Raw genomic sequence first — 14,116 nt, 5'->3', positions numbered from 1 at the left:
ATTCCCTATAAAATCAAAATCAAAAAACAGATCACATACTTTCAACATATAATGGCACAGGATATCTATTGTCATCCCAAAACACAGGGAAGGGAGCATACATAGTGAGGAAATACTGGACTAAAACCAGACCCCAAACCAGTTGGGCTAAACCAAAGTCTGCATCTCCATGTCTGAGGTCAAAATGCTCTTCATGTTTCCAGCTCCTTTCAGCTTAGTTGACTGCAGCACACTTCTTTCTCTTGGGCAGGTTCCACTCCCTGTTATCAGCTGTCCTTGGCAGGTATCCATGGCTCTGGCATCTCCAACATCTTGGGTTCTGCAAGGCAACCCAGGTTTCACCTTCTCAGCTTCATGAAATGGCCTCTCTAGGCCTCTATTCAGGGAAACCCCTGACACATGCTGGCCTCAGCAGCTTTTCTTACATGCAGAGGCAGATTCCATGACTCCTTTCTTTTATTCTTGATTCTAAAGCCAGAAGCACATGGCTGAAGCTGCTAAGTTCTGCTGCTTGCTGGGACTGGAATGTGGCCCCTCATTCAACTACATCTTCATCAGCTTTCTATTTTTTTGATACTGAATTATTTTATTGCTCCCTGATTATACTGAAAAAGGAGAATGTAATGGGTAGGCATAGGGACTTTTTGTTTGTTTGTTTTTTGGTTTTCCAAGACAGGGTTTCTCTGTGTAGCTTTGGAGGCTGTTCTAGATCTCGCTCTGTAGACTAGGCTGGCCTTGAACTCACAGAGATCCGCCTGGCTCTGCCTCCTGAGTGCTGGGATCAAAGATGTGCGCCACCACCATCTGGTGGCATAGGGACTTTTAAAAAATGCAATAAAGAGATCATAATGGAAGACTTCAAATACAGTTCTTTGGCTCTGTAGATGCTTGAAGCCAGTTGAGAGACTTTCCAGACCCTGAACCTAGCAGGGAGGCTAATGACTAAGAAAGACCCCAGAGGAAGAGCACCCAAATCCAGAAGTCATGTTCACTCCCTATTTACTGCCAGCAAGGACAAAGTCTGGGCCCTAGGATAGACACAGTGCTCACCACATTCAGGGCAGGTACCTGTGGAAAACAAGATCCTCTTGGGCTGCCTTCTGGCTCTGAGTGTATCCATGAGCTCGAGACAAAATTGGGCAAATTTCCATACAGAGATGTAACCCAAACCGAAACAGCACTGAATAGGGGCAGGGAACTGCTCTACATTCATCTTGGTCAAATTGGCTGTGTGATGCAAAAGGTCCTTCAGGATGGGCATGGAGAAGACATTGTCCCAGAAGTTAGCCTTGGCGAGCTGGGAATAAATACTTGCTGTGGGCAGGGATGAGGTCAGTGAGCTGAGGGTCCTTGATCCTACAACCCTGCAAGTCCAGAGACTCCAGAATGTCTGCTACATTCTCTAGCAGAACTCCAAGAGGCTTGAGATATGAAGTGAATAACATGATTCCTCTCAAGTCCAGATGTTTTAGCATACACAGGCTGTGGCTCCAGGGGAAATAATTCAAGTCGGATGGTGACAGATGGCAGTGTGTGATGGAGAGAGTCTCCAAGGGTGTCATCAGGCACCTGAGTACCTGTGCCATGTGGTCTTTGATAAAGTAGATGCAATTCATGGAGAAGTGCTGCAGATGGTTAGCTTTGGAGAACTTAGCAACGACCTTGCCGACACACTTCTATCTCTGCTGTCCTGTTGCCAATCCTGAAAGTGTTCTTGTAGATATGTGCCAGGGAGAATTTGCGAAGACCTCTCCAAGGCAGGGAGCAAAATGTGCCAGTGTGAACATATTACACCCCATGTTCAACTCCAGCTCCTCAGTGTGTCCTGGATGGAAAATATTCAAGACCTCTTTGATAGTACATACTGGCAGAGCACAGATCTTCATCTTGGTATGGCAGAGCTATAGGGAGCCTTTTCTCTGCTGGTCCCACTGCAAGAAGTATGCTTGCTCTTCATACAGAGGGAGCCTGAGGTAGAGGTCAATGTCTGCTCCATCTAGCACAGCCTGGAAGGTTTCCAAGTTGGGGGGGTCTTCATCATTGTCCCCACATGGAGGCAGGGAAAAGGCCAGGCTGCCACCATTGCCTTCAAAATCCTAGTGTGGTGTCCTTCAACAGTACTGGGAAGAGCTTCATAGCCAGTCCCTCCAGAGCAGAGATGGCCATGGCCTCATTTCTTAGCAGAGCCTGCCTTGGCAGGTTTGTGACTGTGGGTGGGTTCTGAACACTCATCACCAATGGTATTCAGTCAGAAGTCTACAGTTCTGAGCACTGACAACAGTCTCTTTTTCCCAGCAGAGCCAGGCACTTACTCCAGGCTCCAGGTCTCTGATTATCCCAGCTTCCGATTTTTTTAATGGTTACCTTCACTACCTGAGCTTTCTATCTTGGAACTTGCATTGTATGGAGACCAGGCTGGCCTCAAACTCAGAGATCCACCATCCTCTGCCTTTCCAGTGCTGGGATTAAAGGCGTGCCCCACCACACCCCTCTCTAAGCTTTTCTTTAGTTCCTTTTCACTAGTTGGAAACTTCACTGGGTGGAATCCTGCCCTGAAGTCACCACTACCATAATTCCATTTCTTAATATCTTTATCTCCTTGTACCAAGAATTATCTCTATTACACTTTTGCTGTCCCTTTTCTGAATCTGTACTTTTTGTATTTTTATTTGCTCAGCTTGTTCCTTTTCATTATGAATCGTCATCAGAGCTAACACTAGTCACCACAAAAAAGAGTCTATACAAAGAGATTTCCTCTGCCAATGGAATTAATCCAAAACTCATCACTTTAGCCTCAGGCATACTGTTTGGACAAGGGCCAAAAGCAGTCACATTCTTCACCAAAGAATCACAAGGCCAGTCTCTAGGCCATATACTAACATGCTTCTCCTCTGAACCTTTTTGAACCTCACAGTCCAAATCACACTCAGCACCAATGTCTCCCATGCTCCTATAGGTATTGCCCATTAAACAGTGCTTAAAGGATTCCACTGCTATCCTAACCCAAAGTACAAAAGTCCAAATTCCTCTAAGCAAAAACATTGGCAGGCAAATGACACAGCAATCCCCTGGTCCCTGTTACCAACATCTGTCTTAGGGTTTCCTATACAAAGGCCACACCTACTCCAACAAAGCCACACCTACTCCAACAAAGCCACACCTCCTAATAGTTCCACTCCCTGTGGGGGCCATTTTCTTTCAAACCACCACACATATCCACAGAAGAACATGTTTTCGGGACAACCTGAATTCTGAGTATTTGGTCCTGATCACACATGCTTGGCTCAAGAATAAACTCTTATTTCCTTTGAAGTGAGAGCTGCATGTTTTAATGAACATGCAGGGCCCTCATGATGAGGTTGTGGTGTTAAAAAGATTCTCCCTGCTTCATTCTCTGTGGTCATCTGCAAACTTAGATGTTGGTCCTCACCAAGACCAGGACCACGCTGTGTCTCCTACATTTCAGAATGTGAGTCACAAAACTTTGAGCTCTAGATTAAAAGTGCTTGGCATTTTTCCCCCCAGTAATTGACATGTAACAAATAGTAAAACTCTGACTTTAATAAGTACAGTAACTTCTCTCTGTCCCTGTTCTTGCCTTTACTGGTTCCTCAAGTCACCTCTGTCCACCAAAGTGGAAGTGAGTCAGGAGTATGACTGTGTCACTGATGGCTTTGGGCTGCACACCCTGCCCCTGGGTCTTCCCTGAGGTCTTGATGTGTGGTCTTTCCAAGGGTCTCCTTCTCACCTGGGGCCCCTCAATTAACCAGGACTTCCCAGAACATTCTTCAGGCCTAGGTTTGTAGAGTTTGGACCAGCCTACCCTCATGGTCAAGGGTGTATCAAGGCTAGAGTAAACATGAACACCCTGTGTACTCTGCCCTACTGGGAGAGCACAGCCCTGCTCCTGCTCATACCTTAGGGCTGCTGCCACAGAAGCACCAGCTAGTGGGCCCAGAGGTGTAGGCCAGAGGGCTTTAGGAGGTTCCTGCTATTCAGTGGGCATGGGGAAATGGGGATAGCACATCCTGCTGGCATTTCCAGTGGTCTCAAAGGCACCCTCTGCTGCCTCTTCAGCTTCTGTGCCTGAAGCAAGCAAGGAGACAGAGCCAGGCCCCGAGTGGCCTCTGTAGAGGCTTCCTTGAAACTCTTAGGTTGCAGGATGTTGATCACACTGTGAACCTCAAGATCGCATTATTTACTGGAAAAACCTGTTCTAGTTGTGGTGTGGCTAACCCTTGCACACACTTTTAATCTAAGTGCTTTCTGCTTGAGTATGGTCAGCATGATTCAACAAAATCAACCATACATAGGTCATGAGGTGTAGTAAGGAATGAGTTGACAGGAAGTGAACATAGGGGAAAAAAACCATAGAGAGTAAGAGGGAGTCTGGAGGACCGATGGAGAGATGGATAGGAAGTAGAAGGGAGAGACATTCAGTTTGAGGGTTTTAGTTTGACAGGGAAGCAGAGGAGAGAGGGAGTTTTCTCAGGGACATTGGTTGAGGAGGAAGGCCTGCTGAGTGCTGTCTCTGCCCCCCTGAGCTAGCAGGCTTCACTATAGCATTTGGCTCCCTTTTTTGGTGTCTTTATTGGTACAATTGGAAGGATTGAGATTTAGTTAAAAACAACACCCTTTTTTTTTTTTAACGTTTATTTGTTTGTTTGTTGGGAGGGCAAGAAGCAAATACATGCATGTGTGTAGGTCAGAGGACAACTTGCTGGGGTTGAATTCTAAGAATTAGTTTCAGTTTATCTGGCCTGACAGCAAGCACCCTACCACTGAGCCCCTCTCTCACTCTGTTGGTTTGTTGGTGGTATTTTGGCACCTTCTGGTTGTGCAGGGATGGAATGCTGGTGATCTGGGTCCTGGGACACTCCAGCTTCACTGGAGGCCAGCTGTCTCCAGGTTCTCCTCTAAAGTGATGATCGGGTTGACACCAGGCTGTGGATAATGAGGAACAAGAACCCAACTCAGGGGCAAGATTCAAGGGTATGCAGCACAAACCTCATTCATCAAGACAGGATCTTTATCGAAGTGATAATCACATGAAGTGACCCATTCAGAAGGGTAAAGAACATGGTGTTAAGTAATATTCAAGGTTTTGTACCACCAAAAAAACCCTGCCACCCCTGGCACTTGTCTCTTATCCTTCCCTGCCCTGGCTTCCAGCAGTTTGCCTTCTGTTTCTACCAATCTGCTATTCTGGATGATTGACATATACCTGATGATAATTATGATGATGATGAAGGTCGTGGTGTTGGTGATGGTAGTGGTGGTGATGTATTTCTTTTTGTACCTGATTTCTTTCACTTAGCTACAGCACTGTGAACCTTCCAACCTCTCCACTAACCAAGTTTGTGTCTTCTTTGGGGAACTGTCCTTTCAAATCCTCTGCTTGGTTTTTTGTTTTCTTTTTTCTTCCTTTATCATTTTCTAACTTGGCTGTTCAAAGTTTTCCTGTTCAGTTGTAATAATTTTTAAAAAACCTTTGTTATATTTATGTGCATGTGTGTGTACCCATATGAGTTCATGTGCACCACATGCATGCAGGTGCCCAAAGAGGCCAAAGGTGATTGGATCCACAGGTTAGAGTCACAGACAGTTGAGCAACTTTGTGTAGGTGCTGGGAACCAAATCTGGGTCCCCTGCAGGAATAGCAAGTCCTGTTCACCTGAGCCATCTCTCCAGTCCTAAGATTTCTTTATATATTCTGGATACTAGGCCCTTATCTAACACACGATTTGCAAGCACTTTCTCCCCTTCTACATTTTATCCTTTGTTTCCTGACAGTGCCCTTTGATTCAGAAAATATGCTAATGTAGTGACAATCTACTGATCTGTTTTGTTAGTGGTGGATAGTGGTGTATCTAGGAATCCACCATCAAATCCAAAGACTTTAGAATTACCTCTAACCATATTTGCTCTTAAGAATGATATTGAGCCCGGCGGTGGTGGAGCATGCCTTTAATCTCAGCACTCAGGAGGCAGAGGCAAGCCTGGGCTATAGAGTGAGTTCCAGGACAGGTTCCAAAGCTACATGGAGAAACTCTGTCTCGAAAAACCGAAAAAAAAAAATGATATTTTGGGGGCTGGAGAGATGGCTCAGAGGTTAAGAGCACTGACTGCTCTTCCAGAGGTCCTGAGTTCAATTCCCAGCAATCACATGGTAGTTCATAGCCATCTACAGTGAGATCTGGTGCCCTCTTCTGGCCTGCAGGCATACATGCTGGCAGAACACTGTATACATAATAAATACATAATTCATAAAGTTAAAAAAGAATGATATTGATGCCAGCTTGGGGGGGGGGGCACGTGCCTTAAATCCCAGCACTCTGGATGCAGAGAGAGAGGCAGATCTCTGTGAGTTCAAGCCTTGACTGGTCTACATGGTGAGACCGTCTTTTAGAAAAAAAAGTGATCTCTTCAGCACTTATATAAGACAGTAATTTATTTCTGAAAGTGAAAAGTAACAAAAAAATCTGTGACAAAAAAACAAAACAAAACCCAACATTTTAAACAAAGATGGTATGTGCCTCTCCACCCTTCCTGCTCACTTGACTCAAACACACTGGCTAGAAACTTTTTCAGAGAAGAGGGGGAACTGTACTATACTCCAAGCCCCAGAGAGGGGAGCAGGGCTGTCTCAGGGCAGCAGAGGAGTGATGGATGAAGCTTGTCAGTGAGAAATTATCCAAAAACTGAGCAGTGAGTGCCTGAGGCTGGAACTGCCTGAGGAGGGCTACCTAGAACTTGCTAGGGGCAGGTCTGTAATGCTGTTAGGCATTATAAGCAAGTAATGAAACAGCTCTAGGCGAGAGGATCGCAAGTTCAAAGTCCACCTAAGCTACGAAGCTGATCTCAGACAAGCTGTGGCAATTTAGTGAGATCCTAACTCAAAACTGGGGGGAAAAAAGATGGGGGAAGGGTAATATCTCAGTGGTACAGCGCTTGACTAAGGTGCCCAAGGCTCCAGGCACTGGCCCAGGGCTCCCGTGCCTCCTGAGGGCCTTCTGGCCTAGTGAAGGAGGCTCAGGCTGGGAGAGGCTGGACCGTGGGCACCCACGTCATAAGATGGCAAGGTGGGCATTCAAGCTCAAACCTGAGCTGGGCACCTCTAGCCAGGTGGGGTTTGATAGCAGGGGCAGCAGCCACCAGACTAGTTCTGAGCACCCCAGCTGGGAAATAGGGCCAGGGCGCCCAGGTGTGTTCTCCTAATCATCTACCTTTTCCCCCCGACTTCCTTACCCATATCCACACCTACACCCACATCTCGCACACCTACCCTGGGGTTTTAGGGGGCGGGCAGGTCTGGGCCCCGAGCTGGACACGTGCTTCCAAAGCCACCAGTGAGCGATCGCGGGGGGAGGGGAGGGCGGCCGCCTTCGCCCCGCCCCCGTTCCCCAGCAATAACACCCTCACCTCCCCGGAAGGCCTCAGGGACTTCCGAAAGCTTTGACCCAGTGGCCCTTACTCTGCAGACCAAAACCACAACCATGTCACTGCGTGACTGCCAGGTATGCGCACCCCCTCGGCTGCGTCCTCCTGGGTCCGGCCGAACAGTCGGGAGCAAACCCGCTGCTGGTCACCCCGGTCAGGCCGGCTGGGGACCTAGTCCTGAGCATGCTGTGTCTCTGCAGCTGAGAGTTGGGGGGGACCACCTAGTGGTTCCCAGGCAGGGCACCAGGGAAAGCTCATGCATTGGGCTTGGCTCCAGGAAGCGTTTCCTATGAAGCCACCCAGGACCGGGACCTTGAGCCCAGTTTTTAGACGAGGGAAGATGAAGGTGGGAGCAGCACAGCCACCCAATTTCCAAGTCCATGGAGGTGCAGCCCTTCACTGGCCAGGACTAAAGGTCATGTCCCACGCCCTAGGGAGACACTGGCCTTGTGCACCCTGAAGGTCAGGTCACCAGGGCCGCTATGATAATCTGAAGGATTTCCAACTGGTCAGATTCCTCCCACACGGTGGGAGAGAACTGTTAGATGTTGGCAGGGAGAACACACCTTGCTAGGCAGGTGACAAACCAGACATCCTTCCAGATGCACACCCAGGGCCCAGCCTCCCATCAGTCCTGGATATGAGACTCCCACTGACTGTCTCCCATTTCCTGGCCGACACTTTGGACTCACTGGGTCCTCTTAGATATTTTACAGAGGGTTAACCAAGGTTTGGGGGGCTCATTCCAGTAAACCCCCCCCCCTCCCCGCGCTGTTCCTTCCCTATTGTGTAGGCGTGGAAGGATGCTGGTCTCCCGCTCTCAACCACAAGCAATGAAGCCTGCAAGCTGTTTGATGCCACCCTGACCCAGGTATACCCACCAAGAGACTCGTGTCCTCCTTGAAGGGTGCTGAGGAGGAGTTTCAATTGTCAAATGGTCTGCAAATCCCATCACAGTAAAGAACTGCACTTTGCCACAACAACATGGGAAGTGTCTCAGCCAGCTCCAGTTGCCCTTTTCCCAAGATCCCCAGTTCCAGGGTAGATAGCAATGGATGACCCCAGGGGTCTAAAAATATTAAGCCTCCACAGGTGTCCCACTGTGGCCTGCTGGGGTTTGTTGTGAGCTCTGCCATGAAGGCATGGAGTCCGGTCCTGAGGCTCATGTCCAATTAGCTGGATCAAGACCTTCCACCCATTCCCAGGCACTTCCACAGCAGGGAAGAATCCTGTAGTTCACGGACTTGGGGGATTATTGAGATCCCAAGTTTGAATTTCAGCACCCCTGTCAGAAAACAATCAGAGTTTAGATACACCCCTTCATGGATACGGTCCAGGGCTCCAGGAGGACAGACTTGTTTTGTGTTTCTCACTCCAGTATGTCAAGTGGACCAATGACAAGAGTCTTGGTGGCATCGAGGGCTGCCTGTCGAAGCTCAAGGCAGCAGATCCAACCTTTGGTGAGTAAAGCTCTCCCTAGGCGCTGTTCACACGCCCTGACTCTAGGGACTCACTGGTTTAGAGGGACCGTGACTAGGCTGACACTTGCACAGAGAATCGATGGTGACAGCTTCTGTGTTTGGAAGGATGGCTGCTCCCAGGAGGATGCCATTTCCTCAGAGCTCCAGATCATCCCTAACTATCATCAGTGGACATAAGACACCCCACTTCTGAGATGGGGAAACTAGGGCTCAGTGCAAGAGAGACAGCAACCTGAGTCTAGCTGGCTGGCAAGCCCAGAATCCTGGAACACAAGAGATGGCTCCCGAAACCTTTGTCAGGGATCTCGGGACATCTCCAGAGCCACTAGAGCTGGGTGGAGATGGAAGACAGAGTAGAGCCTGGCTCATGGGCAAGCCTTGTGTGTAGTGGGCTGGGGGAGGTCAGTCCAGAAGATTTCAGAATCCAAGATGGGTAGCCCAAGTGTGGGGTGAGGTTCCTGGTATTTGAGAAGACTTACAAAATGAAGAGGAGCCAGGTGAGGGGTGGGGGGTGGAGGGTGGGATGGGGTGGGGGAGGGGGGAGTTGGCGTCAGCCGCAGCAGCAGCAAATGCCTGTAATCCCAGCATTCGGGAGGCAGAGGCAGGCAGATCTCTGTGAGTTCAAGGCCAGCCTGGTCTACAGAGTGAGTTCCAGGAAAGGCGCAAAGCTACACAGAGAAACCCTGGCTCGAAAAACCACAAATAAATAAATAAGAAAGAAAGAAAGAAAGAAGATGGATGTTAGGGAAATTCTTTTTTTTTTTTTTTAAGATTTATTTATTATGTTTATTATTATTAATTATGTATACATTGTATACATATGGTTGCTAGGAACTGAACTCAAGACCTCTGGAAGAGCAGCCAGTGCTCTTAACCTCTAAGCTATCTCTCCAGCCCAGAGACAATTTTAATACATGCAGCAGCCTAGCTAAAGCCAAGGGCCCTATTAACCTGGCAGGGACAGAATTAGGAGATCCAGAGAAAAGCAGGGCGTTCCAAATGCAGCACTAGGGACAGCTAGTGGTCAGAGGGACTCAGGCTATAAGCAGGGTCCAATAGCTGGGCTGGGGGTGTCCTAGTACTATGGTTCTTTGTTCCAGGCCAGTGTCCTTGATTGAGTTCTGCCAATCAGGGGACACCCTGCCTTTCTGAAGAAGGGGCTGGAAAACATGGGTTGGCCTGGACCTCACACCTTCAGTTAGGACCACACATCCCATCATCATGAGTGAGGGCACCGAAACGGGAACAGTCTCTGCCCCAGGGCCTTGTTGATTCAGCTCCTGAATAGCATCTACTGAGTATCCCAGGAGGTCTGAACTGGTTGTAGCAATAATACCAGCCAGTGAGCTGGTTCGGAGCTTCTGCCAGGCTCATGAGGGCAGAGGGAAGTACTTCAGACAATCGGGGTTCAATAGAAAGCCTAGGTAAAGAAATAACCTCGGGTACTTGGAAGGTGCCGCTGCCCCCTCTGCCTGCTGAAGCCAGAGCTGAGATCCAGCTTTTGATAGGGGTCTCACACACAGCGAACCTGTAGCCAGCGTGGCTCACACCTGGTAGACTGTGAGGCTGGGCTAGGCTGAGTGACCAGCTGTTTTCCAATTTTCTGTCAGCCATGGGTCATGTCATCTCTAACGGCCTTGTGCTCATTGGCACGGGAAGTTCCATGAAGCTGGACAAGGACATGGCCCAGGCTGTGAAGATGATGGTGGAGGTCTCCCAAACCCAGACTCTGACGCCTCGGGAGCAGCTGCATGTGTCTGCAGTGGAGACGTTTGCCAAGGGGTGAGAGGCCTCCCTGGGATGCAGGGGTTGGGACTCCATGCTCGTGCAAGGTGATGCCTCAGAGGTTGAGAGTCTCACCAGCCTGCTCTGCCCCAAATTGAAAGCTGAATGAAGTATTTAGCCAGGGTTTCCAGTTTAGGGTTAGGAAGAGCTGTGGTTCACTCCCATGATTATTACTTTGATCACCACATCTAGGAGAGAGAAGGAAGCAATTGACCCTTTTGCTTCTTGCCCTGAAGGCTGCATTTGTCAGCTTTCTGTTGTTGTAACAAAATATCTGAGACAATACATTTATCAGGAAGAAAGGTTTATTTTGGCATATGGCTTCAGAGGCTTCAGTCCTAGGACACTTACCCTACTGGTCTTACTTCTTGGTAGTAATAGGTAGTAGAGGAGACTGCTCACCTCATAGCAACCAGTGAAGTCAACTGAGGTCCTGATGTTCCCTCCAAGGGCATGATTCCAGGGACCTAATTGAATATCAGTGGGCCCAAACTCTAGAAGGGTGCCCTACTTCCCAAAAGCACCACAGGCTGAGATACCCAGCTCACAACATACAGGTCTTTAGGGTTTGTTCAGGATTCCAACACTTGTGTGCCAGCTCTCTACCTTCCAGATCGTTCCCTGTCTCCATTCCCACAGTCCCCCAGGGCAGTCCCTCTGCTTGGACAGGTGAGAAGTCCCTTAGAACAGATATCTCATTGCTTATTGTAAGGACTCTTGGGCTTAGACCAAGAAAGTACCACCAGTTTAGGTAGCAGATGTTTTCTCTGGTCCTGCCTAGGCCCTTTGGACCCTGCAGCTGCTTATAAAATAATCACTCAGAAGCTTATATTAATTAAACTGCTCTGCCACTAGCTCAGGCTTACTACTGACTAGCTCTTACATTTAAATTCAGCCCATTTCTGTTAATCTATATGTAGCCATGTGTTCTGTGGCTTTACCTGTCTGCCATTACATGTTGCTCCCTGGACGGTAGGCTGGCATCTCCTGACTCAGACTTCCACTTCCCAGAATTCTCCTTGTCTGTTTATCCCACATATAGTTCCTGCCTGGCCTCTGGCCAATCAGCGTTTTATTTATCATCTAATCAGAGCAACATATTCACAGCATTCAGAACAGTATCACCCATCATATTTCTAGTGACTCAGTGTAGATGTGGGGTTCTCTGAGTGCCTTGTGGTATTGGGGCAAATTGTCCTTGGCAATTGGTTAAGTCTCCTTGGGCTGAAGAGTTGGCTGAACTGTTAGGGTGCTTGCAACACAGGTTCAAGCATCTGAGTTCAGATGCCCAGCACCAACGCAATAAGCCAGGCATGGTGATGTGTACTGTAGCCTTGGGGAGGTGGAGACGGGCAGATCCCTGGCACTTATTGGCCTACCAGTCTGGCTGAATTGGTAAGGTCCAGGTTCAGTGAGATACTATGGAAATAAAGGGAGATCACTTGATCACTTGAAGGGGACACCTGATATTGACCTCTGGCCTGCACACACACACACACACACACACACACACACACACCTGTTTTTCCTTTTCTTCTTCTTTGAAGATCTATTTATTTTTATATCATGTGTCTTGAGTGTTTTCCTTATATGTATATCTGTATCACGTATGTGCCTGGTGACCTGGCAGACCTGTAGAAGGCACTAGAACTCCCATACCTGGAGTTAGAGATGGTTTTAGCTGCACTAGGGGAGCCAGGAAGTGAGCCTGGGTCCTCTCCAAGATCAGCAAGTGCTGTTAACCACAGAGCCATCTCTCCAGATCCTACTGGATTTTGAATTTTATGAGGTACAACCTAATGTAGAAAATGTGTGCATATATGTGTCTATACCATTTTTTTCTGTGCAGTGTTGGGTATGGACTCCAGAGCCCTGCCTGCTAAGCAAGTTCCAATGACAATGCTAGCTCTTGATGAAATTTTTTTCTTAATTGGAAACATTTTCTCTTTTTATGAATTACTACTAGTATACAAACAATGGATGCTATCCTACCTTGCTCTCCTTTACCAGCACCCCTACTGTCTGTCCTCAAGTCCCTGCCCCACTCTGGCTTATTTTCTTCTTCCCCCCAAGAATGACCCTCTGTTTTCATGTCAGACATAGTCCATTGCCTTTTCTACTTCCTCCCCTTCAGATCGCCCCCCCCTTTAGTTTCATGACACACATGCAAAGCTATAATTTATCTATATATATTATTGTATTGATTTTTGTGCGCAGAGGGTGTGTTATGGTGTGTGCACACATCTGTGTTGGTGAGGTATGCATGTGCCCTGTGCTCAGAGGCCAGAGGAGGATGTCAAGTGTCCCATCTTATGGCTCTCCATCTTAGTCCCTTGAGACAGGGTCTCTCACTGAATCTAGAGCTCATGGTTTTCAGCTGGACTGGTGGCCAGCAAGTCCCAGACACCCTTCTTTTTCCACCCCTGGGGTTACAGGGAGATGGCCATGCCTGAATGTTACTCTGCTGCTGGGAATTTGAACCCAGGTCCTGATCTTTGTGCAGCAAGCACTCTTACCCACTGTGCTATCTCCCCAGCCCCAGATATAACTGCTTAAACCAGCCCAGGCAGATAGTGACATAGGATGGCTTTCCATCACGGCCAGCCCCGTGGATGTGGACTTCATGCTCAGTGTGTTCTTGTCTTGCAGGAACTTCCCCAAGGCTTGTGATCTCTGGGAACAGATCCTTCGGGACCACCCAACCGACATGTTGGCCCTCAAGTTTTCCCATGATGCCTACTTTTACCTGGGCCACCAGGAGCAGATGCGGGATTCTGTGGCTCGAGTTTACCCCTTTTGGAAACGTGATGTCCCTCTTAACAGGTACATGCAGATAAGAAGCCACATCATCTCATTCTTCCTTCTGTCCTCTGACCTAAAGGCCCAGAAACTCTACTGTCCCCAGCCTAGAGATAATGAGACACCTGCTGCTCATCTAAAAGGCTTCTTCCTCTTCATTTGATCTTCATCCCACCTTGTGAATGAGGTCGCACCATCATGTATCAGTCAGAAAGGATTATTTTGTGTAGTGACAAACATCCCCAAGATAATATTATCCAAAATCTAATGCTCATACTTCATGTCATCATTAGTTTTGTTTTTTAAAGATAGGATCTGATTCTGTAACCCAGGTTGACCTCAAATTCATGGCAATCTTATGCCTCATCCTCTTAGGTATTGGGATTACAGGTAATGAACCACCATGCCTGGCTATTTCCTATCATCTGTCCGGGGCCCAGGGTTCTGTGGCCACATCCTTGTCTGTTTTCAAGACAGTTAGAGCAATGACCTGTGGATACACCAGTTGCTACAAGGGAAAGGGGTGTTCTCCAGAGGGCTGTTTAGGTAGCATCTGGCAGATTAAGAACCTGTAGGGCAGGGTGACAGGCTAGAAATTCCCACAAAGTCAA

At 48.1% G+C, this 14,116-nt stretch overlaps 1 protein-coding gene and 1 pseudogene across 1 annotated transcript in view; one reads left to right on the top strand and one right to left on the bottom strand.

Moving 5' to 3' along the window:
* Positions 1 to 999: 999 nt before the first annotated feature.
* On the bottom strand, positions 1,000 to 2,232 carry LOC118596726 (annotated as a pseudogene).
* Positions 2,233 to 7,401: 5,169 nt separating this feature from the next.
* LOC118597498 (tetratricopeptide repeat protein 38) overlaps positions 7,402 to 14,116 on the top strand; it is a 30,884-nt gene continuing 24,169 nt past the window's right edge. The window contains exons 1-5 of the mRNA XM_036209113.1: positions 7,402 to 7,517; positions 8,234 to 8,311; positions 8,819 to 8,900; positions 10,532 to 10,703; positions 13,356 to 13,529. Coding sequence (XP_036065006.1) covers positions 7,497 to 7,517; positions 8,234 to 8,311; positions 8,819 to 8,900; positions 10,532 to 10,703; positions 13,356 to 13,529 — 527 coding nt within the window. The 5' untranslated portion in view covers positions 7,402 to 7,496. The remainder of the gene's footprint in view (positions 7,518 to 8,233; positions 8,312 to 8,818; positions 8,901 to 10,531; positions 10,704 to 13,355; positions 13,530 to 14,116) is intronic.

Source organism: Onychomys torridus, chromosome 16, assembly GCF_903995425.1.
Source record: "Onychomys torridus chromosome 16, mOncTor1.1, whole genome shotgun sequence".
Classification (NCBI taxonomy): domain Eukaryota; kingdom Metazoa; phylum Chordata; class Mammalia; order Rodentia; family Cricetidae; genus Onychomys; species Onychomys torridus.
This window is presented reverse-complemented; position numbering and strand designations above follow the sequence as displayed.